Source organism: Coturnix japonica, chromosome 6 (genome assembly GCF_001577835.2).
Source record: "Coturnix japonica isolate 7356 chromosome 6, Coturnix japonica 2.1, whole genome shotgun sequence".
Taxonomy (NCBI): domain Eukaryota; kingdom Metazoa; phylum Chordata; class Aves; order Galliformes; family Phasianidae; genus Coturnix; species Coturnix japonica.
The window spans coordinates 22,997,480-23,022,602 of record NC_029521.1 but is presented as its reverse complement, the minus strand read 5'-3'; the positions used below and the strand labels follow the sequence as shown (position 1 = coordinate 23,022,602).

At 42.1% G+C, this 25,123-nt stretch overlaps 1 protein-coding gene across 6 annotated transcripts in view; it reads right to left on the bottom strand.

The window, feature by feature from the left end:
* Positions 1-25,123, bottom strand: part of RBM20 (RNA binding motif protein 20) — a 91,896-nt gene that overhangs the window by 50,249 nt on the left and 16,524 nt on the right. Inside the window, exon 1 of one of the 6 annotated variants that reach the window (XM_032445461.1) lies at positions 20,394-20,593. The exons of the other annotated variants lie outside the window; for them this stretch is intronic. Coding sequence (XP_032301352.1) covers positions 20,394-20,407 — 14 coding nt within the window. The 5' untranslated portion in view covers positions 20,408-20,593. Of the gene's footprint in view, positions 1-20,393; positions 20,594-25,123 lie in introns of those variants that run through there. 6 annotated transcript variants of the gene reach the window in all.

Genomic DNA, 25,123 nt, shown 5'->3' with positions numbered 1-25,123 from the left:
TAAGCATCTCTTCACACTCCATTAAGTTATGAGCCTCCTCAATATTAAAGACAGCATACGACAGCTGAGTCGTACTCAATATTTATGTGATGTCCCCCTTGTCCAATGCAAATGCCCTTAGAGAGCCTACAGATCTCGGTCCTGAGAGGAAGCGACAGAGAAGTCTGCGGTCCTCAGGCAGCCAACACGCATGATTCAGACAAACTCACAAACCTGTGACCTTTCTAACTGCACCTCATGGCGGGCAGCTTGCTAGCATGTGGACAATTCTATTTTTGGCATTGCTGCAAGTTAGCCCCCATCGGAGAGCCTGGAAGCCAGCATATCTGAACCGTCAAATATCACTGCGTTCCTCACCTAGTGCTCGCTTTGCCCTAGCAAGACAGACAAACCAGAGTCACGCCCAACCTGTCTGGGTTTTAATTACCACCCAGGTATTGGCAAAGCAAAAGGGCACCACAGAGTGGCACGAAGAGACAGCATTCAGCTCTGACTGTTAGTGATTAAGCTGTTCCAATGACTTTAAAAGGAACGGAAGGAGGATTCTGTAGAGAGTCTTTGCTCACAAACAGTAATTCAAAATAGGGGATGGAGGAAAGCAGTGAGGAATAACAAGACATTTATGTCAAATTTCTCCCATTCTAAGCCTTTCACTGCCTTCCTAATTGGATAAATGTAATTTAAGTTTCTCACCTCTCCTTGGAAATCGCTTATCCAGGCTTTTTCTCCTCCTTGCAAGCTTTGGCTCAGCCCCAACCCTCCACCTCATACACCTTTTTCACTCTTCTCCTGGTGCTGCACAAAATTCGTTTTGTGACGTTCGCAGCTGGGAAGAACCACTGGGTTACAGTGCATGACCCCATGCCATCACCCGGGATATGCACAGAGCTGGCCTAGCCATGCTCTTTGCCTAAACTGATCTAAGTCAGTCAAGAGGTGGAGAATTAATCGTGTTATCTCCATTTGATTTGCTGCAGTGGCTAATTACTCATGCTATCAGCAATTAAAGGTATTCCAATTTAAATATCCACTTTCAAACATATTACTGTGGACTTGGTGCTAGAACATGTTAACAAGGATCCAAATGCCATGCAAACAGAAGCTGAAGTTCTATTGTTATTTATAACAGCCATATTCTTTATGTCACCATTCACTGACTTTTATCAAACACCACAAAAAATCTCTAAGAAAAAAAAAACAACAACACATTCAGCAAACTCCAATGGTTTGCATTTCCTCAGCAATTCCCTGAAATTCCTTCCATAGTCAATAATCTTTGAAACTGGTAAGAGGACAAAAATCTTGACGGGACTTCAGGATCCAACTCTCACGATTCTTCAGTGCAGATAACCAGACTGGCTCATTTTTGTGCAGTTCCACTAAGATAAACGTTTTCATACCCTCATTAAACGCTGTCTTCAAAACACTGCATCAGCTTCATGCGATACAGCTAGGTTATACCGCCTCTTTTCAAACAAACAGAAAAAATAAATAAATATTTTAAAATACTTAGGATTTAAATAAAGACTTGTGATTTTCCAAAAACTCTAGCCACGCTTTATACTCTTTATCTGCTAGTGGATCCTACTCCTCACTAGAATCATTCTGCTCCACTTAAGCTCTACTGTTTACAATGGATTATCTTCTTCTATTTCTACCTTCCCAACCAGAATGCTCCTGTTGATTTTTCAGTGATACTTTGCAAGACAATCCCTATTCAATTTTACATTTCTGTTTTTCCCTCTTAATCAACTTCGCTCTAAAATTTCCCCCACAATCACAAAATCTCACCCTTCTGAAATGCCAAATCAGCGCTACCCACATAAACCAGAATATGCCTCTGCAAAGGGAAGTAGGTCATGCTCGCCAGTCCCTAGGCAACCACCAAACCTCATTCCCTTGATCAATTCATCCGTATCCCTGTTTGTGACGTCTGAAATAGATTCAGCTGGTATTGTGCGCAGTGGTTTTTGTATTAAAAGATTATTATCCATTTTTAGCAATGCTAAGTGTCTATTGGCTGCATCAGACCTGCAGAATATTGAATGGCCCATTTTTAAACCTTCCATACCCAATTTCTCTCTTCCCACACACTGTCACACAATCGACTAGTTCCTACTTGTCTCTGGTTTTATTTAACGATTCTTAATGGATTATTTTCCAGAAATTGGTTATCAAATTAATCCTTACGCAGTCAAAACTCAGTAGATATGAGAAGATGAGTTACTCATTCATCCCTTAATACCATAACGTATAGCATCTTTTTTTTTTTTATGCTTGCCTTTTTAAAATGTGTCAAAAACCATGTGAGCAGATATAGAAGTTACAGAACATACCCTGTAGCAAACTGCATTGCCTCACACACAAACAACTGAGCTCAACGGCACAAGTAGTGAACGGACCCCCTGCTGAAAGGCAGAGACCAGCAAGCATGGTGGCAGAACCCTCACTAGGGCAGATGTACGTTTACTACCACCAGGGCTGGGTCAGCTTCCTTGTAGATCTTGCACCTCGTGCTCAAATCCACTGCTCAGCCAAGGTAACGGGGCTCAGCACTAACTCAACCTTTGAAGTATTCTATGAGCATTATGATCCCAGTCATGCGAACAGTTGTTGCAAGGTTTCAGCAATACACAGCATTTCTTGAAGTTACTGAGGGTATCAGATCCCTCGTGCTCATCACCCACAAGCCCATCAGAGCTACGTAAGGAAATTCTCTTTCAATTATTTTGTAATAAGGGATCCATTTAAGCACAGCAAGACAAGCTCAGTTTGCAGCAGGGCACAGCCTCATAAATTAAATGTTGGTTCAATGCCTTCTTCATACTTACTCCTTGCAGCATTCAAACAGGGTGTGCATCCCAGTTTCTGAGTAATAGGCAGAGAGCTCTGCACCTCAGCGATCTTCCCCCTAAATGCCTTTCCACAGGACACAATTTTCTGCACAAATTTGCAAAGCCTGAACAACAACCCAGGGAGGGACTGGTTTGTGTTGTCCTCTTACTATTTATCACAGAATGAGTTTTGGTAGCTTAAGAGGAAATGGCTTATAAGTGCTGCCTCATATTGTTCTTTCCTCCTCCTGACAATTGTCTTATGGTCATAGATGGGAACTAAGAACAACAAACAGACTTTGCTATTAGCTACTTCTACTGACAACTCATGCAGACAGGAATAGAAAGAGTAGAACCTTCAAACCTAACATTAGATGATGATGGAGAGACCTAAACGGGCCGCCAGCACTAAGGGATGGCTATTGACTGTACTTGTACATCATATAAAGGGATGCAAATATAAAGAAATTAACTGTATGTTTTCCTACTGACCAGAAACGTAGTTTGACTTAAAATCTGTGGAAAGCAGTAATTGAACAAAATACATGAAACATAAAAAAGAAGAACGAAAATAATGTATTTTTAAATTACGCTCTTGCAGATGAGCGATGGATGTGAAACAATTTCTTATTCTTGACTGGTAAAAAAGAGTCCTTTATAGGTATCTGCACTAAAAGAAATAGGAATAAGGGAAAGCTTCTTCATATTGATTAAAATCAAAGAGAAGAGCACAGTACTGCCATCTTAACATATTTGTATAAGTCACACAGGACATGTTCTGCAATACCTTAAAATAAAAACACTAGGAGCAAGTCCTGTGCTGAGCAATGGACAAAATGGAGAGTACCTTGGAGGAGCACTGGCTTGGGATGACAGGACACTGATGGCATTCAGCTCCCAGAGCCTCAGAAAAGGGCTGAAACCCACCAGCAGCCACCAGCCCCAACCCACCTCGCAGGATGAGGTGACTGACAAGCAGCACCACATGACAACAGATTACAGTTTAACTGGCAAGAAGTGAGCTAGATGCAACAAAGTCAAGAAACCTCATGATAACGGGCATTCAGGGAAAGTTGTGTTTGTTTCCCCATGCCCCACTGGTTCCAGGGACAGGGTTTGGGGTCTTGCCTCTGCTGCATGCCTTGTGTTAACATAGCTGCAGCCTTAAAACCTGCTGGGCATGACTGCCTGCAGACACAGCAGATTTCCATCTGTCTTCATCATCAAGCTGTGGCTGTCAATCCTGCCAGCTACACAGGAAACCCTGGTGTTACCAATCAGCTTAGCCTACTGTGCACACGCCATGCAGCTATAAACCATAAAATTATTGTTTTTACAAGGGCAGAGGATTTAAAATTGCCCTCCCCCCAGTTCAGGAAGCACGAGGCCATTGGACAAAATGAAATAAATATGCAGATGGATGAAATGACGTGAGCCAGTCTTGGGAGGAATCTAACCCCTAAAACTACAACAGTTACAAAAGCAGAAAAAGGGTGTTCTGTATTTCTTGCAGCCTGAGACACACAGCAACTGTCCTTGGAGGAGCAGTTTGCGACAGGATCTGTGAAGCCAGCGATGGCAGCAGCATCGTCTGCGTGCAGGGAGACAACAGGTGGGAGAAGCAGACGAGACGAGTTTTCTTTTAGGTGTATGAAGTTTGTATTTCATTCATGCTATTTGTGAAATGGAATAACATCAGCAAGTAGTCATGAGGCCACAAGTTAGGAAATTACATCATATATTTGGCAATAACTGCAAGATATAAATAACCTGGAACATCAAACCTTTCACAGAAACAGATGCAAAAAGGGATTCACTTGCCCCTGGGCAATTCGCAGTGTGTAACATTTACACATGGATGGGCAAGCTGTTTTTAGCTACCCAGGAGTCAAAAGCGACCCAGCAGAACTGGACTGCATATTCCCACAAGAAGGGCAGCAGGTGACTGTTACATGCTGCAGGGCATAGCAAAGGACACAATCTGGAATGCTCCAAAGGCATAAACCCAACCATAAATGTAAGGAACCTATTGCTTTCTCTTCTTTCCCCTGTTCAGAGTAGCTGTAGGAACATAAATTATCTGAGCATTGTAACAGAGTACAACCCCTTTCAAAAAATCCCTATAGCCAACTTGACAACAGAAGCAGTACAGGAATATGCAGTACATACATTTAGGTTATTTTACACCCATTTGCAATCAGCTTCTACAGACAACGCCTACAGCCTGATCCTGCAGAGGTAAAAGCATAGGAATCATTTTATTCATGCCACTTGTTTTATTTAAGGTCCTTGTCTGGAGCAGATGTGCATATACGGTATCAGAACAGCACATGGTAGAGCATATATAACCCACATTAAATTAACTCTGTACAAACTAACATTTATTGTGTCGTTTGCTTTTATGACATAATGACATAGCTCTGTGGACACAGGCAAGCAGGGATTACTGAAATCCACAGGGCATTGGACCACACACTTGTCAAGAGTGACTGGCATCCTATTTCGTTCATTAAATGGGACGGCATGGATACATTTTTCCTGGGCTCTGGAATGACAGCAGTGTAAACCTTGCAGCTACAGAATCTCCAGAATAAGGCACTGCTAGTAAACAAATCTACCTTTGGATCAGACACTTGGACAAGCTTCAATACAGAACAACGCCCTTCTTGCTGTACTGTTCCTGTCTGCCTTGCTACATACCATAAGAGGTTGAGCAGTCAGTTCAGTCTGCACCTCCCACAATTAAAGATCAGCATTGCTGGCCCTAAGGTGACTCCTAAAATCATCTGCAAAGATTTTTATTTTATAACTCCAAAGTGCCTTACTATTTTTGCTTAATTCCACTTTACGGTTTGGGATTGTGCAGTATTGGTGGAGGGCACTCTCAAGAGGCGAGCAGAGAAAGGGACAATAGAGAGATGGAGGGGACCCACCACCAGCAGAACCATGACACTGCTACGTTAGGTAAGCACACTTGTTAAACCAGCAGGACAAGTCTCTGAAAGGCCGTTTTAAGATACATCCATAGTGCTCCATGCAGAACTGTTCCACTACAGACAGAGGCTTCTTTAGTTATTAACTGGAATAAGTGCATATAGCAGGAAACTGCAGCTTCCAGAAACATCCCTGCTTGTTTATTCCAGTGCTGGCTGCATTTCTTTGTCTCTCATCTACAATGAATAACCATATGCAGAAGCCCTAGGACTTCAAGTAGTTAACTGAAATCGCAGTCACGTAAAAATAATCCTCCTGAAGTATAAAAATAATTTACCAAGGAACAATTTAAGCTAGATGACAGACTCACCGATTGAGGGGAAGCGAATTGCTTCCTCGCTCCCAGCACTGCCATCATTTTAAGATACAAATATAAACAAATGTTTATAGTGTTACCCATCACCCTTCACACACGGCTGCCGCAATCACTCTCTGCCAGGCTTTCCCAATTTTCCTCAATCATTTTGCTTATTTTGGTCTTCCACTCTCACCCATTCTTTGCTTGCAGTACAGACAGAGAATCATAAATGCTATTTAAGTACAGAAATCCTTAAAGTAGATTTCTCTGGTGTTGGTGCCTATTTTTAGCTGCGCTAGCCCAGAGATGCACTGAAGTGTTTACTAGCTTGGACATAGGTCATAAAGTCTGCATTTGTCATTACCAAAGACCACCTGCAGTTTAGATAAATTATTATCAGTGACAACTGTTTATCACTGTTCAGCAGACAAATAAACTTAACCCTTTCCTATTCGACACAGGGTTCTAAACTCAACACACAGCAGTGACCCCTGCGGTGCCTCCCAGCCCTGCCTTTCAGTGCTTACCCCCACAGAAACACAGCAGCAATGTTGGCCCTCCATTTACAATCTCCCCAGGCTCCTCCAAGCAGGAAGCACTGATTACACACAGAGCCCCAGGGAACCTCCTAGAGATGCTCTATAAGTTGTCCTATCAGAAGATGAAAGGAAGAAAAGAAGGCAGACCTTTGGACTGAATGTGTTGTTGAATATCCATCGTTTCACATCTTGCCACTTTCAATATTAGTTCTTCTTGAATTAACATGTGAAATGTCCAAATGCTAAACGCAAAGTCATTTATTTTGCATGTTATTTTCAAATACTCTTTCCGTCACCTTTATTACCCTCTATGTCTGTATTAGTTTCTCATTGCCCATCACCATCTCCCCACACCAGTATTGCAAACCCCTAAATTTCCAAAAGACATCTCCTGCCCACCGCTTACGTGAGGAATGTTTTGAGCAACAGACTGAGGGCAGCAGTGGCTTGAACTCAAGAGGTTGGGCAAACACAAGAGTTTGACCATAGTTATATATGGTCAGGGCCTAATGAAAAGAATTTAACCAACCAAAAGCAGAACAGATTCCTTTTTTCTACTCTTCATAAAGAATTCATACTAAATAAATCTGACTTCCAGAGCATAACAATCACCTCTTTTCTCAACAACTCAAATTCAGCACATAAGTAATTCTTGATGACCTCATTTTTTATTTCAGTGGACACAACTGTTCGTCAATTAATGACTAGAGAACCCTGGTTTGGTACATATGTACCACTTGTTACCCTTAAGTAATTAAGCTTAAGTACTATGGAAGTAAATATCATGACTGCTTCGACTTTATTCCTTAATTCCTCAGTTAAAAAACAGATAATCCTGACATTGTTCCCAAACCTGCTCGAGTCAAGAGGAAGATTTCTACTTATTTCTGTGGAAAATAATTATGTATTTTAATCACGTATTCATGTCCTTAAAAGTGCTGTCTGCTACCTCTCAGTCTTTCTTTATAACCAAAATACTGTGTGCAGAATTACCGGGCATGACAATGCCAGCGTGGTTCCCAGGAACAAAACGTGCCCTCACCCTGAGCTCAAAGCCAAACAACTCAAGGGTCTCTGCAGCACCACAGTGATAGCTGCACATTTCCAAGCAGAAGGCTCCCACTGTGGATCATTTGCAAGGAAAAAATGACCAGTCAGAAATTTTATATCTGAAATGCTTGCAAGCAAAATTCCAGTTAGTTCAGATCACATAATACAAGCTGCAGTTTTTCATAGATGGGTACTGCTTAAAAAAGCAAGCTGACACATTCTGCACTGGCTCTACCTTCCAAACAAATTCAGGTTCTGCGCCAAATCCAGCATGTTACATTAATCTTACCCTGGAACACAATACAGGAGAAATTAATATATTGCATATGCTCACATATGCACACAGCACTCAAAATGACCTGATGCTTGCAGACATTAGTAGTTGGGACAATAAACACCTTAACAGCTTACTGTCTCCTGTTTCTATGAAGATTATTTGTTCTCTTCCCTTTGGAAAGCACTTCGGATTGTGCAACAACATCTACGCATCATTCTCACATAATTGTGTGTTATGGAGGTCTTGTGCCTCATAATTTGTTAAAAATCCTTGAAGTGAGTGAAGTTTTAGGGTGTCTCATTCTACTTCTTATTGACCTAGTTAAATATCTTCAAAATCCACATTCCACTCAACTTGCCTTGCAAAGGCCTTTGAAAAAGCAAGACTTGATTTGTTAATAATCCTGGAATTAACTTACGCTATTGGAACACAAACTTCAGCATGTTCATAAATATGACTGAGAAAAAAAAAAAAGAAAGAAAGAAAAAAACCCACTGAAATAAGGGTGCCAGATTTACTGCTGGAATACACTGCTGCACTTCGGAGCAGTATATTTGCACCTGAATTACTTCGGAGGGAAAAATCAAGATCACTTTGTGTTCCAAAGCACCCAAAGAAGGGTCATAGTCTCCACAAGTCTTCAGAAAACAGAGCAGAGCACACAGAAGGTAAACAGCAACAAGATGTGACAATGCACTGAAGGATGCCTTCACAAAAAAAAGCAGAGGTATCTCAGAAAGAGGTTAAAAGCTAAAATGTTTTCAAAGCTCAGATCCATTAAGAAATGAAATAACACATAATTGGTTAATTTTTTTAGAATTTGCTGGTCAATGCAACTTTCACTTAATGAACACAATTACTTTCATTCACTAAAATAACAGTTCACTTTATGACAAACAGAATGGAGATCTCCAGCTCAAGTGCAGCAGATAGAGCCCCAATTTCCACTAGTGCAGGGAGTGAGCAGAGGGCTTACAACCTTCCTTCTGAAGATCAGTACAGAATTTCCATCTTAGCTAATGTAACCACATCACCAGCCCGTCCCATCTCTTCCAGTCATCAATATCTTTTCGCATTATCATTAATAAGTCCCTAAGTCTTCGATTCCTGGGGAAGGCATCCCATTCCATTTTGGTGCACCCTTGTTAGCCCACACAGGCTCATTGTGTAACTTGCTGGCTAACTTATCCAACAGGGAATGAAAGACATAATTTATCTGGCGTTCCTGCGTTACTACCCTGGGGCAGGCACTGCAGCACAGAAGATTTTCAGATTATCAAGAGGGGATAAGAGGAATGTCACAGCCTCCACTAGTCTATGTAGGGTCATTTATCAAAAAGACAGCTGGCATTACATTGCTGTGCTCCCTCCCTCTAAAGTAACAAAGGTACTTTAAAAATATTTAAGGAGTTGTATTTATTTTCCAAAATTCGATCCAGTCTGAGCATGCCATTCCCCCAGCTGATGAAGCTGTTCTCTTCAGGTTGAAATAGCCTCAGAAGCACGCTGTTATCCACACACACACACCAGTAGACATTTGCAGGAGGTACAACGAGATGTCCAGCTCATGGAGCGCTCTGACAAAGCCAGAATCAAGGTTTACTGCCCCACCACAATGCTGGGCTGATCCTTGGAAGAAAGGGTCCATTCCCTTGGAATGAAAGAGACTCCAGTTCTGCCATGGGGAGATATCTGGGCTGTCTTGCGAGCAAGAGAACAGATAAATGCTGAAGGAGAAAAGTGAATCATTGACTTGAGGAGAAGAGTTCCCAGCTCTGCATCTCAAAATGAGTGGGGCAGACAGCTGCAGAAACAGGAACAGAACTTCAGATGGCAACCTTCTGTCATTAAAAAGAACTTCCAGCTCTTACCCAAGGATAAACTAACACAACTCTTACAAGAAAGAAAAAAAAAGAATGAAGTCTACATTAGAAAACAAGCAGCAATGAAGGTTCATTTATCAAGGTTTCGCTCCTAAGATACTTATGCAGCTGGGCACAGGTAAACACCAGAAAAGAGACACAAAGGAGGATGGCTGTGAGGGACATCTGCATCAGCACAGCTCTGGAATGAATGCCGCAGCAAACACTTAAAGAAAGCCCCAGCAGGATCTGCAGGATCCACACAGCACAGCACACACACGGTGCACAGTGCAGCATTATCCCAGCAGCCATCTGAACAAGGAAAACATCTGCATCTCCTCCTGTTTACACAGCTACAGTTTCTCCTATGCGAGGGAATTAGGTGCCCCATCCGCGTCAGTGCTGGCCAGCACACAGCCCTCCTCAGGAAGGCATTTTTTCCTCTAAGAACAAAAGCTGCTTTGAGAGCTGAACTTGAAGCCATTCTGTCCACAGCGTACTTCAGTGAGGTTTTTAAAAAAAAAAAAAGAAAGAAAGAAAGAAAGTCTGCTCTGCTACAGCTTTATTTCCTTATTAAAGCAGCATTTACAGATCGGTGGACGCACACCAGAGGGTGAGCAAAGCCGAGTGCGCAGCTCTAAGTACAGCTCAACAACACAAAAACAATGGTTAGCCAACGTCTAGGCACCCGCAGCACCAACACATGTTACATGCTGGTTCACCCCTTCTGCTGTGCATGACTTGGCCGCACAACGCATATTTCACATCAGCTCTGCCCTGACTTTGTTCACACTGAGCCCTTGTAAGAAGATCAACAAGTTCTTAGGAGGATACAAAGTTGCTGACACAACAGAGCCCACACAAGCCACGGTTTAACTCTGTGTCCTCAGCTGGACACATTTTACTAGAGGAATTCCAGCTCCCACAAGCCTTCTGAAAAGCAGGAGACCAACACGAAAGAGTCTGCAGCGGCTCTCTCAGCGTCATGCTATTTTCTTCTATTTATTCTTTTTTCCCCCCTGTAATGTTTCCATGTGACAGAATAGTTATTCTGCAACTGACACCACTGAAATACATGACTTTGCATACATTACCCGCTATGGTACAGCACAGAGATATTTCAGGCCAGCTTAAAATAAACTGGCCAGAGCACAAGCAATGGGGCTGGATGGAGCAAGGCGGAGCTCTGCCATGGCTCCATCACCCCGGCAGGGACCAGCAGCACCTGGCACAATCTGCAGGGCCAACCGGTTGGACCCATGCCCTCTGAATCCTGCACTGCTGCTGCACTGGGTGCAGATGCAGCAGAATAAGGTTTTAATGTACCTGCTTATGTGAGGAATGTTTTCAGCAACAGACTGAGGGCAGCAAAAATTAGAGAGGGCCAGGCATGAAAGCCCTGACAGTGCAGGCAGCATGTGAGCCCCAAAGAGTTAAAAGCCTGAACATTGAGTTTAGTTCTGAAGAAGCAGCCCACACTCAGTTCCTCACTGAGCTAAGCTCTCCCCATATGCAGGATTCTGTTCTTTCTGGTTGTAAAGCACTTCCTAAGCACTGCCCTCACCACCACCTAAACAAACCACTCACTCGTGTGCTCAGTGCATGTCTTCCGATCCACAAGACCAGGATTTCCTGAAGTGTGCTCGCAAAAGAGACCATATGGGTGAGGATTTCTTTCCACATGCATGACCTAATTTAATTTTCAGTTGCTTCTGTATTTTAATAATTTTTATGCTTCAATTCAATTTCTATTTCACTCCCTTCCCCATTCAGAAAAGGAATCTAGAAATATAAAGGGTAAGTCTAGCAAAAACTCACAATTTATTACAGAGGCTTACTTAAAAGAAAAAACAGCCTCAATGGATTAATGTATTTCCTTTCCCACAGCTTTTCCATTTAAACCATAACTGTGCATATTTACCGTGGTGTTTCCATCTGCCATTGGCACCGTGCTGATGCATCCCGCACAGGGATGGCAGCCAGGCAGGACACCCGTTCCCCATAGTGAAAAGGCACTGCTGACCAGCAGAGGAACTCAAGTCCTGGTTATCCCAGACACTTACCCCAATCATCAGTCATATTTTTAAACAGAAAATGCTTAGGAATAAAAACTGTAGTGACTCATTGTCAAAAGCTTCAGTCAAAGGCTATGGGTAGATTTGTTGACAAAAGCTTCAGACAAGGGTTATGGGTAGATTTGCTCTCTTCTTAGAAGTTCTTCATAGCCAGTGTGCAGTGGAAAAAGAAGTTGCACATGTAGGCATTTGTGTTGCCTTGTATGAAAGCTGTACAACCAAGGTGGAGGGACCCACTTTTGGCAAGGTCAAACTGAGTCCACATAGCTGTTAGAGTTTATCTTTTGAACCTGGTCCTTTTAGCAGAGGTATATATAAACATGCACGCTTGACAAGATGGGAAGTGTTACTGATAGGTAAGTTGAGTAAATGACACTGTATTCACCTTTAACTTATTGTTGGAGTCCAGAGATTCCTCGAAGGAATCAGTTTGCCACACTGTCACCCCAAAGTGACAAATTCATCCACTGCAGCCACACTGTTTCTCCCAATAGCTTAATGACTTCTTTGTAACCTTCTCTCCAGCTTGAGCAAACTTGTCCAAACTGAAGAAAGCTCCTGCCCAAATTGAAGGAAGGATATAAAAGTCTGTAAGTTGCTTCCACATAGTTAACTTGGAGAAAAGGAGATGCTTCTCTCCTTTTTTGGGATCACAGGTCCACTTTTTTTTCTTAAATGCCACTCAACTAGAAACAAACCAAGGTGACTGCAGTTCCATCACTGACTCCAGAAGTTCACTGCTTTCAATAGAGTTTCACTTCTTGTAGCACTTTCTGCAGGGATTATGGAGAGCCCCCAAACCAGCACATGACAGGGTGAGACATGCAGCATCAAAACAAAACACAGCTGTCTGAGCATCTTGAGGAGGCCACCAACATCCTGATGGCCCTGAAAGGCTGAAACAGGTCCTCAATCCACTGGGAAATAGGGCTGCTGCCACACCAACAGCAGCAATACAGTTAGGAAGGGCTAAGAAAAATCCCAGCAAAGTCCACACAAAGTGGAATGTGGACTTCTAGAGGTTCAGGTGACACTTGGTTGCCTGCCTCCGAGGCCAAAAGCCAAAGCTTTGTGAGACAAATCCTTATCCCCTTGGAAGCCCACCTAAACCTATCAGTTTGCAGTGCAGGAACCACGAGAATCACCCAACACCAAATACCATCATCAAGGCTTTGCACTCCAAGCCGTGGCTTGAACATAAGACGTTCATCCCTACCCCCAGCACCATGAGGAACCCAGACAGGTGACTTTTCTTTGGAGCTTTTCCCATCAACGACCCATATCAATTCTCTCCATGCTCATTTAGAAGGAAAATAAACGAAAAATCAAGCCTTCTTATCCCTCTGCAATAAAGCTCATTCATTCCCATCTCACACGGAGATTCCCATGTGCAGCACACTAGTCTCATCTGTCATCAAGCGGCAAGAAAAGTCCGCTGTTCTTGACAAGCTAGGAGGTAAGAAAATGACTTTTGGTCAAGAGGGTCAGATGACACAGCAATCTCATCCTGGAATCTCATAAGAAATATCAGCCATTGCTGTTCATAAACACAAGCTTGGTTTAGCTATATTCAGTTACAGGCAGAGAAGGATAATTAAACAGCTCACGATATGGAAGACCTAAAGCATGTGCAATCTTATTTATGTTCTCTGCACCTGTGTTTTCTATGGTTTAAGTTCTAATACTGATCTTTTAAGTTGCACTCAGGGAGTATCCCAGTTCATTCACATGAGAGAGAGTAATACGTTCTATTTTTAAGCAACATACAAACGAAAAGGGATGCATCGTACTGGAGAGCTTTTCCAGTAGCCAAATATTCATTGGGAAATTACTATTGAATTGTTTACAATTTAAATTGTTTAAATGATCTGGAGGCAATCAGAGTATTCCCAAGCCTCTGTGCACGGCTGTTTGGCTTGGCAGTGTGACTCCTTTCCCTTGTTCTCCCCACATTTATTGTCCCCTCCGTCGTGCTTCAACTCGCATTACTCAGTTCACGGTATTACGGAAATCTCTTGTGCTCATCTTTCAAACCGGACTGCAAACCCACCCGGAGGAAAGAAACCACACAATCCTTGTTAAAGCCCTCTAATCCTCAGCAAAGTCTTAGAGGTAGAAACAAACCCTCCCTCTCCATTTGCACGGCAGCACCAAGACCTCTCAGCTGCGGCACAACCCCAGCTACAGCAGCACCTGACAGCTCTGCGGGACGGCTGCGCTGTGCCCACCAGGGACACCCGGAGCCTTGCAGCAAGGTGGGTACGCAGAGGGGTCAGGGCAGCAACCGTACTTCTTCCCTGTGCCGACAGATCTCTCCTGCCCTAAATAGTGCATGAGAGAGCACCCGCAGCCTCGCGCTGTCACTTAGCTCTCCTTTCACTTTGTGCGCACATTTTAGCGGCACCTAGTAACAATTATTGCATTGTACGTCATTTCAGCCCTTATTTTGTTATCCTTCACAGACCTTACAAGGGTTAATGGGTTTTTCCCAGCTATTTTTGCTTTATATATTACTGGGGGAAAAAAAGAAAAAGAAAAAACAAAACGAAACAAAAAAAAAAACCCAAGTATCCATAATCAGTTTGGATATAGAACCCAGACTTCTCAGGAAGTTAAGTCACAAGCTCCAAAAATCATAGCCTACAATAAATAAATAGATTAAAACCTATAGAAGGAAGATGAGACTGAATGATCTGTATCCACGTGGGGGTTTCTGAGGTATGTAACCCTTCTGTTCTTCCATTTGATTTTAAAGGGTATGTAGGACGCAGCCCTGTTTGTGTCAAGAATGCTCCCCGATAAGCTTAAAGGGTGTACCTGGCTCTGTGAAAGGACAGATTTACAAACAAACAAAAAGTCCTTTCCGGACGACTCATTCAAAAGGAAACAAAAAGTTTCAGTCAACTTTTACAATTTCCATGGAGTTGGATGAGACCATTAAAGGTTATCTACTCCAACTTCTTTAATCTTTAAATGCAACACCAGAACACTACAAGAATTCAAGCCAGTCACCAATTGACTTGAGCGTTAAAATACATGGACTGATGATCATTAAGTTTATTTAGGTTTTATTCCCTTTCTGTATTCCCTCAACACTTTAAAATGCAAATGCATTAAATAATTATTTGACGTGAAAGGCACATGTTTTACAACTGCTGTAGTACACTGACATTTAACTACAACATCAAAATGCTTTTGCATTTATTCCCTGTACCATTCGGACAACACTTACTGAACACAGCAAGGATTTCAATTTATGCCAGCACAAATACGAATATGTTTGCTTTGAAGAAACAGCAGCTACATCTCAGTGTAACTCCCCACAACCTCACAAACCCCTCAACCCAGTAATTCCTTGGATTTGCTTTCCCCCCATCCCCTGGGCTGTCATCTTGCCCCGAGTCTCGCAGGAGTACAGAATTACACATGAAAGTTACTTAAATATTTACTTTGAAAATACTTGACTGAAAGAGGACAAAAGCCTACCGATACATGCTTGGTTACTACTGATTTAATATCAAGTTGTTGCCATTGTGGGTTTGTTTGTTTATTTTTAATACAAACCATTAATTTACTTCCACAGACATAACCCACAGAGGGTTACACAGCACGAAGACAGTCAGAAGTGAAGACAAGCTGCCATCTGGATTAACACAACTGTTCTCGCCACCAGGACCTTCCTCCCACAGCCTGATTTCAAAGCCTTCTCCATCTAAAATACTCTGCTTCTTGAGAAGCAGCCCTCCAGCAGTCCTCTTTCTATTTAGGATGATGGAGTTTCACCATTTGCAAACTGCTGTTAGCTGCAGCCAGCCCCGCTGACACATCAGCTCTATTTCAGTTTGCTGCAATTTAAAGATATACTTTGTAGGAGACTTGGTACAAGAGAGGAGGAATTGCAGATTTCTTCCATAAGAATCACAGTTTAAAAGTTCAGAGCACATCTTCCAAAGCTGTGCTACTGAACAAGCAAAGGAATCTCAGCTGACCACAAAAAGCCCCAAACGGCAAACATGCTCAAAGTTTGGGACTTGCCATAAAAACGAAACAAGAGCTAAAGCTCTCTGCCGCCTCCTGCTCAGCACGGCACCTCCCCAGTGCACGCTTTGCTTCCACATTGAAAACGGGCAATGCCTTGGGAAGTTTTACACGCCTTACACACCAGGAGTGCATACACAAAGCTCACCTACGAGTTTCAAGAACACATCATTACAGCTGCAGCTGTCACCTTCCCATCTTGCAGCCTTCCCCAAAGATTTAATGTTCCAGAAGCACAGATGGCTGTAATCATTTTTTTTGTTTGTTTGTTTTTTGTTAATTAGGACTGCATCGTAAAACACACCGTGAAACACCTTTATTTCTATATTAAAAATACTGCACATATTAACGCACAGTGAGCTGGGTGCTGATTTAAATGAAAGTTGAAGGCAGAACTTTGTAACGTGCTTTTATTACCATTGTTCCTAATGCCTAGAAACAGATAAGTCAGTGCACAGCACCCCATTGCCAACAAAACCAAAGAGATTAAGCAATAACAGATGCCCAACAAATCTTCCTGACAGGATTCGCAGAGACATAAGAAAGCTTCAATCAAATTAAGCACTGCTACTTTTTGGAAATGGATGATTGAATTCAATAACCAATATCTCTATTAGCTGAAAATGGAGGGAGAAGGAAATTAAAAAAAAAAAAAAAAAATCAATGAGAAAAAGGAATTCCTTTTGCAACCTTCCGACCAACACCCAAATTTTAGATTCTCCATTCACCAGCAGCCTGCACAGCTCAGGCGCTGCACTCTGCTAAGGGCTGGTTGGTACTGTGATGCACCTGAGCTGCTCTCATTGCACGTGGCAAGAGGAATGCACAGTTGTTTGAGGCACAGCTTGTTTTTGTTTTGTGCACTCTGCCTTACCAAAATCAGCTCAACCCAAAGTCAGCTAACCAAACTAAAGGCATAAGTGTAATACACCTGCTTACAAAATCCTGACTGGATACCGAAAGGAATAAAAAATCACAAGATTTTTGTGACCATAAATACAAAAAACAGGCTAAATAGCATCACAGAATTAATTACTGGAAGTGTTTTTCCTGTTTTCCAAAGGATAAGGATCCTGTTCAGCCTTTAGGGTGCAGAACCTCCCATGGATAATCAGCCCTAACGCCAGGCTCCCACGCTGCTCGGAAGCTCTGACAGCACAGGACCCACCAGAAACCAGCCCAGAGAGCAGCTCCCAGAGCCTGGAACTCCCAGGTGCTCCCCCAGCCATGTCAGCCACACAGATGTGCTGCATTTTTACCCTTCTCCACATCCTGTTCTCTAAAGCAGATGTGGGGGCTCCTGGGACTCTGACAGACAAACCTTTGTTCACTCTTGACTGGAGGGCGTCCAAGCATTCTTGCTGAAGAAAATGGGGTTTCTATGTTTCAATTGTGCTGCAAAGGGGAAAAGAAATCACCAATTCCCCTGGTTTTCCAGCTGCCGGAGTTACCAGCACCTCCCCAGGTCCAGCGCTTGGTTTATTTTCAGGTTAGTTTGGTTTATTTTCTCTCTTAACACCAATACATTAATATAAACAAACTTCCATCAACATAACAGCTCCAGGGTTTAAGGTCTGCTGATAAGAACTACTTGTAGAACAGTGTGAAAAGCCCAAGCACAGCTGCTATTTATACAGGACTATACAAAGCCAATAATGGATACAAAAGTTTACCCTCCTGCTCTATTAAGCCAAAATTCCCATTCCTCCTTTAGTCAGTTCATTGAGAATTTCAATATTTATTCATCTTACAGGCTGCTTAATGAAGCTTAATACTGGACAATAGTACCTCATATGCTTAAACATCAGTGGGGGACTCCCTGTCACGTTTCCTCAAGGAAGAGGTCATGTGCCTTCCAAGTGCTTGGAGTAGTAAGGCAGAATACATATGTGGCTTTAATAGGATTTCTGAAATGGCACACTTTGTTCTGTGATGTACATACAGTGGAAAAAAAGCCGACTGTCATGAACTCCTCCAGAGCGTATGATACTCAAGAAAGGTCACTGCTTCCCAAGGTGACACACGAAGAGCAGAAAGTCAGGTTTTGGTGCGATTAAAAGTCACCACAGCAAGCAATAACATACAAAACACAGGTTGCTGTAGGGGCAAAGCTGCACCTACTGCCCAAACATTTTAGCTGACGATAGGTGGCTTAATGAAGAAATCCCAGCTCTCTGGTGGAAACGCACAGAGGATCTGACAGGGACCAAAGGATCTCATTGTATCGTGCACTTTTTCTTTCTTGCTTTTCCCCTACATGTGCATGACACCCTCAAGAGAGGCAAACAACACTAAGAAAGGCTAAATTCTCTTCGTATGACAACTTGGCAGATCCCTAACCAAATACAGGTCAACGTACAAACAGGCAGTACACTTTTTAGCAGGTAAATGTTTTTGCATTTACATATGCAGCCCTAGGAGTCACTGGAAATTAATCTACACATGAAAGCCACAGAATCGGTGTTTCAGAACAGTCTCTGCTGCTAGATTTATACACTTTTGTAGGAGCATTTGACAAACCACATAGGAAGAACCATAAACATTCATAACAAGGGCTGTCCAGGTTGTGAGATTCAGTTTTATTACATTTATTGCGTAGTAGGACAGCATGTACCTAATACAAGAATAACACTCCTGGCCACGTCTGCAATAAGAAATAATGATAATAATAAACAAAACACAATGATAACATTTTCAACATTGTCACTCCAGGAACAGGGGGATTGTCAGATTGAGATTTACTTTGGGTTTTTAATATGATCCCTGTTTTTCAAGCGAATCCGTAAGTGAGAAATTACCCATACAGATTTAAATCTGTACTATAAGCGAGGAACATCATCAGCTCCCCTCACTAAACTTTAATACTCAGTGGAAAATACATAAATTCACACATTAAGTCCTGCTGAAATTTTGCAAGTGGGTCTGTAGAGAACCACATAGGGCTTAAACACCTGTACTGGGTACAGTGATTCCTTTCCCTTCGCCACCGCCCTGCCTAGCAAAGGAAACGCTGTCACTGTATCAAGGAAACCAAAGGCAGAGTGAAAGCAACTGTTCCACCAAAACCACGCACCAGATTTATCCCAAGTCTTGCACATGACCCCTTAAGAGATTTAAGCTGATTCTCATACTTTGCTGCAGAAAACTGAGCACTGTTTATCGCTGTTGATTTCCTAGATTTTCACGGTTAATTTGTTTGCATTATTTTTGCTCAGCTTTTAAATTCCAATATAAACAAAGTCAATGAGAACCCACAGTTTTCAGTTATGCAAACGTGCTTTACTAACTGACAAGCACAGACAGAGCAACAGCTCTGCAGTTAAGCTGCTCTGCTCTTCCAGCACTGCAGGGTCCAGGAACAAGGAGCAATGCTACGCTGAGACATTAAGAAGTTAAAAAGTTGACTGAACAAAGTGAACAAAAAGCTCCATTTAATTAAAATATTCTTAAATGCAATAGAAAAAAAAAATATGTACTTATCCTGAAAGTTGACCTTATAAAAATAGATAAAAGAACAAATATAAGTAATATTTAATACTTGCAAATTGTTTCTTATTATTTAACTCATGCATTGAGCACCTCCCCAATTAAAAAAGCCAAGTGAAGGTGACAGGCTTTCCCATGAGCTGCTGGTACCCCCTGGCAGAGCTGTCATCCTCGGAGCCCCAAAACTCCCAGAGCCTTGCTAGCAACTTTAATGAGCATCCTTAAAAATAGAAAGAGCATTTACGTGACTTCTCCTATCTAGGTATTTTAAATAGCATTGCTATCAAGCAGTCACCCCAGGTCCCAGGAGGTACAAAGATACGTTGTCAACAAAGAAAAGACAGAGATAATGTCTTCAGAGCCTAACCCCTGACCTGACAAAATCCAGGGCCCGATATTGGCCTCCACGTCAAAAATAGACCATCAGAAAGCAGCAAACATTCCCCCTGTTATCTCACAGTTCCTTGTTTTGCAGACTGCATGGAGCACTTCACACAACGGCATCGGAATCTGCCGTAACCCATTTGAGAATGACTCCTGACTCCTGTGAAGCGCATGTGATATAAAGCACATTTCTCAAGGGCAATAGGAACAACGAAGAGAAACAAACTGCCTTGAGCCCTTTCTCTTGTGCCTGTGTGTTACACTTCAAACAGAGCCATAGATGTTGCCTTTACAAAGGCCACCACCATTCCGTTCACGAGAATTAAAATCAAACACTCATCTAGACCTCCATCTGCCTTTTGCTAATCCACACAATGCTATCACACTCTGGAAGCAGATATACCTCTTACAGAAGACCTAGCAGCCGCACAAAGCAGTAACATATCCTACCACTCCCTTCATTTTTACGGACATAAAAAAGAAGCATTATTAATTTCTAACCGCTACTCAAAGAATCACAACAAACCACCACCAGTGAATTAAACAAACACACTACCTTTTCTGATCCATTATCTTTGCTCTTCCGTTTTGTCTTTCTCCAACCAAAGCTCAGTGGTTCCCCATTTCCTTGCTGAGTGCCCGCTGAACTCTGCAGGGTTCTGCTGAGTGCTGACCAAGCTGGGGCAGCTTTAGCCTCCGCCAGCAGGAAGCCTAGAGATAAGTGCTGCCCTATGGAAAGTTTATCTTTTGAAAGGGAACAAGAGGCTGGAACCAAAGGCTGGGAGAGTCTGTAAGGTAACAATTTGGTACAGCCCGTAGATGAATTGCGTAGTAAGTGCGTTGATAAAGACAGTCACTAGATGCCACCAATTGCTAATAAACTCATTTTAACAAACAGGTATTAGACCCAAACCTCTCCACTGCAGATTTTTAGTACTTTGCAACAAAACTAAATATATCAGCTTCTGAAGTACTCAGCTTCATTAACAGAAGGCAGGTATCTGCTGTTGCTGAGACACACAGCCATCTTTGCCAAACAGTAGAACCAGTATTTTTCCTTTTTAAGGCTGTCTTGCATAAGAAACATTTTTCCCCCTATGAAAAAACTCTGTTTTTATTTAAAAATAACACGTTCTACCTCTGGATTCCGTAAGCTGACTTTTCCCAAGATCATTCAATAAAGAATCTCCAAGATGTTTCTGAAATTCACATTCTGAAGGCAGACCCTACAGACACCCCCTGAAGTTGCAATTTGTTTAGGAATTCCATGCTGTGACAAGAGCACATGGCTGCATGAAGACCTTCTCACCCTAAAGAGTGCTGAAGGACGGTCTTGAAATCTGCACACAAGGAACAAAACAAATTAAACTCGCCCATATACATTCTACTCTTCCCAAAAGGAAATAGTTAATATTTAATAGAAAACCTTAGAAATAACTAATATTTATCTTTAAAAACCTTCAGGTGTAGTAGGATTCTAAGAGATTAAAGAGTGAGGCAAAAATCCTTAAATCCCAAGCTAAACACCTCTGCCCATAGTTAATGAAAGGAGAGGTATTAGCAACTCACTATACTCACAGCTGATAACAGCCCAGTGAAAAGTATAACACACCTTAAAAATCAGCAGCTGAAAGTCAGCCTTTTCTCTACAATATCTATGCCCCAGCACACATACCCTCTTACTTAAAATATAATCTTCACAAATTTAAATGAATTCGACATTTCTAAGCCTGGTTTACTAAATAAAAACACTCAACAATGAAATGCTAAAAAAAAAGTCATGTTTTTTCCTTCAAGCTGTCTGAAAAAATAATTCCAGTGAGCACTGTGGAGATTCAGAGACGCCTGAATAGCTTCATTTCATGTATGTTCAGCTTGCAGCAGCAACAAGTTTGACCTGCCGGTCCCCCATATGGAGGCTTCATTTGCCACAAAAGCAAATTCCCACTTTAGCAACACAGTTTGTGTTTTGAGGTTGGCTTTGTTTGTTTGTTCCTTCTGCTATACGATCTTCTTGATGATAGACAGAGGAAAATCTGCTTTCCTTCTGTATACATACATATAAACAACAATATAAAAGAGCAATTTAAAATAAGAATAAGCCAATGTCCCTCAGAAAATAACAGCTACTTGAACTTATATTTCTGAACTTAACATTATCAGGAAAACAAGTGCAAAAACAGTTTAGCGAGCAAAAGGGAGCTCTGATATGCACCAACATGAGACTTGTGCTAAACGCTCAGCACCAAAACAGAAAATACCCAATTACAGCAAATTTCCTGCCGTGCAACAGCACACTGTTGCTGGCTGATAGATAACCATGCAGCTTTGCCCATAACATCCCCATTAGCTCTTCCTGCATCTCCTTCCCACCCAACCATCAGCCAGGAGCTCTGCACACAGCAGTGCAGCTCAGCCACACCGCTCGGTAACCCCATCTATGATTTCTGCCAATTTTTCTCTACAAAATGCACAAGCAATTAAGCAGATTGTGGATTGTGTTTTGGTCTTGTTCTGCCTTTTAACCCTGAAACCCTACACATTCTGTGTGCTGCAAGTTTGCTCCCACCCTCTCCTCTGCAATTTGGATCTTTGTCAAGGTAAACACGCAGAGGGATATCAGATAATATATCTATTTGTCACATGACATCTTCATAAAAGCTTCCACTTTTAAACAGAAAAAGTGGCAGAGCAAAGCAAGCAATTCATGCAGAACTACTTCATAGTTTTCCCTGTATCCTTCCAACAGAAGTTACTGTTCAACATAACTGACTTAAATACACGCAGTCCCAAGGAGACAACCACAGCGTACATTCCTACACTGCTGATTAACAAAAAACTACCTAATGGGGACTTATAAGAAACAGGGCTGACGCGAGAGGAGCAACGTAATCATTAAGAATTTTAAATGAATATTTGCAACACATAATATATATATCTTCCTGCATATATGTATATGCATATATATTTATATCTTCCTGTACCTGAATAATTTTTAAGCTAATGCTATAATACAATCACCTCATACTACCCTTGTAACCAGACAGTGACGTGAAGAGACTTTAACCACAAAGAACTACTTCTAAACAGCCAGATTTGCCCCTACAGATCTCTCACTTAAAATTACGAAAGGAGTTTAAATACCACAAAATACACACTAGGAGTCACATCTTTCCAACACTACTTCAAGGGTCATTTGTGTCTGCTCTGCCACTTGAAGCCGTAGTGGATTTAAAAGCTGTTCTGATGCATCAAGAACTGAACTCAGAACATCTTAATAAACTTCTCAAGTTTCTACAACAAATAGCGTCTCACAGGCTTGATAGTTACAGGCTGAGTGTAATTTGGCACTTATGATTATGAGAAACAGTCAAAAGGCAAAAACCTTTGCTTGCTTGGTGAGAAACTAAGGATCTGGGAGATTGGGATCGGAAGGAAAATCCAGGGTAAAAGAGAAACCAGGGAAGGGCAGGAGAAGTGTAAAAATGCCATCCCTTCCTTACCCTCCTTTGTCCCTGTCACTGCAGAGCCTGTTTCTACACTCTCATTGCAGAAGACACCAAAAGAGGAGCCAAGCAATAACGCTGCTCCACAGACTTGGGGGAACAATGAATTAGAAACAATAATGAGCTCTCTCCTACTCTTCAGTTTCCAAAAGCCAGTCATTAATTCTCTCTTACACAACAAGCCTTACAGATCAGACTGGCAAAGCACATTCATCACCACCAATACCACAGTGAGCAAAGATAACCTGAGTCAGTGAACAGGACTGGGCTGTGCAACTGTGAGCAGCCATTGGTAACTGTAAAATGAGAAATGCACCATGTAAACCTCTCCTCATTCCTTCCTCCCATACAAGAGAATGTTTTGAGGCTCAACTGCAGAATTCTCCAGTGATGTTTCTTCCAGTGATGAAAGGGAAAGCACAAAACCAGCCCAGCAATGCCGTGCAGGATAAAACCATAAGACACCACTCAGTAAAACAGTATCACAAGCAAACATGGCATAACCACTGAAACAGTGGCTGCATTAGAAACTGCTCTTCTTCGCAGAATGCTGTTCAGCTCCAGTTCCAAGCGCCCTGTTCAAGAGAAGCCTTCTCAGCGACCAACTGCACCCATAGCAGCCTAGGGCAGCTGCTCCATGGATAATGAGACCAATGCAAGATATTCAACCCATTTCAGGAAGTTTTCTCATCCTTTCCAAAAGCTTGTTAATACCATGTATTTCTGTCTTACTCCTCCATCCATCCCATTTTCCTAGGCTTAACTAAAGGGTAGGACAGCTTAAAGTAGTGCCCAGAAAACCCACTCTTCAGGACAACTGCCAGTGGATCGAAACTTCCCACCACAGCCCTAATCTCCCTTAAAGACTCCTTGGACATGGGTTCAAGTAAGAAGCCCTACACAGCTGGATGCCAAGATGTACCAGGAGCCTTCACTCCCCAAATCCTGCCTCTGCACGGCAAGGCTGCACCTGTCCCAGTGCAGTACCCTGGCGCCTTTAATTAATGCTGAGAAAATCCTAAGCTAAGTACCTACTTAAATTTGATGGGTTTGCCATTCAAATGATGGTGTGCAATCCTAATAAAAGCACCAGTTAGTAAACAACATTATTGCACGAACACAAGCAGAATTATGAGCATCCACAAGCTGCAATCAAGTTGAACTTCACCACCATGCCCACGCAACTAGTGGTGCTGGTTTTATTTTAGATCACTGCAAACAACAAACAAACAGTCCTACTGCTTCTCCACAGAGCAGGAGAGGAATCACGGAGCACTACTAGAGAAACTCACAACTGAACAGATGTAAACTACATTACAGACCTTATGAAAATGGATTTAATTTCCCTAAGCGTAGCTTGGGGTAGCTAATCCAAGTTGCATACCTAGTTCTCTAAGAGCTTTGAGAAGCAATCAATCTTCTTGTATTCACCAATGAGCTTTCTGGTAATCTGCAGTTTTCACAATGTAATAAAGAACATTGGAATTAACCAGCTATTGTCATAATAGCCTGTTGATCTTGTAATGGTCTCTTGGTTACTTATTGGGTATGATAGAGCATGCAGCACAGCAAAACCACACAGTGCTGATTGCATCACGTTCTGCCATCTGGAAAACATTACAAGATAATCGCCAACACTGTGAAGTCTCGTGAATCCATTCTTCATATACAGTATAGCCATCTGAGCTCCAGAAAGAGCGTCTGAAGAGTGATTTGCAAAATACCCTACTGAAACCCTAAGCAGGATATTGTTTTAAATAAAACCCATAACTAAGTACAA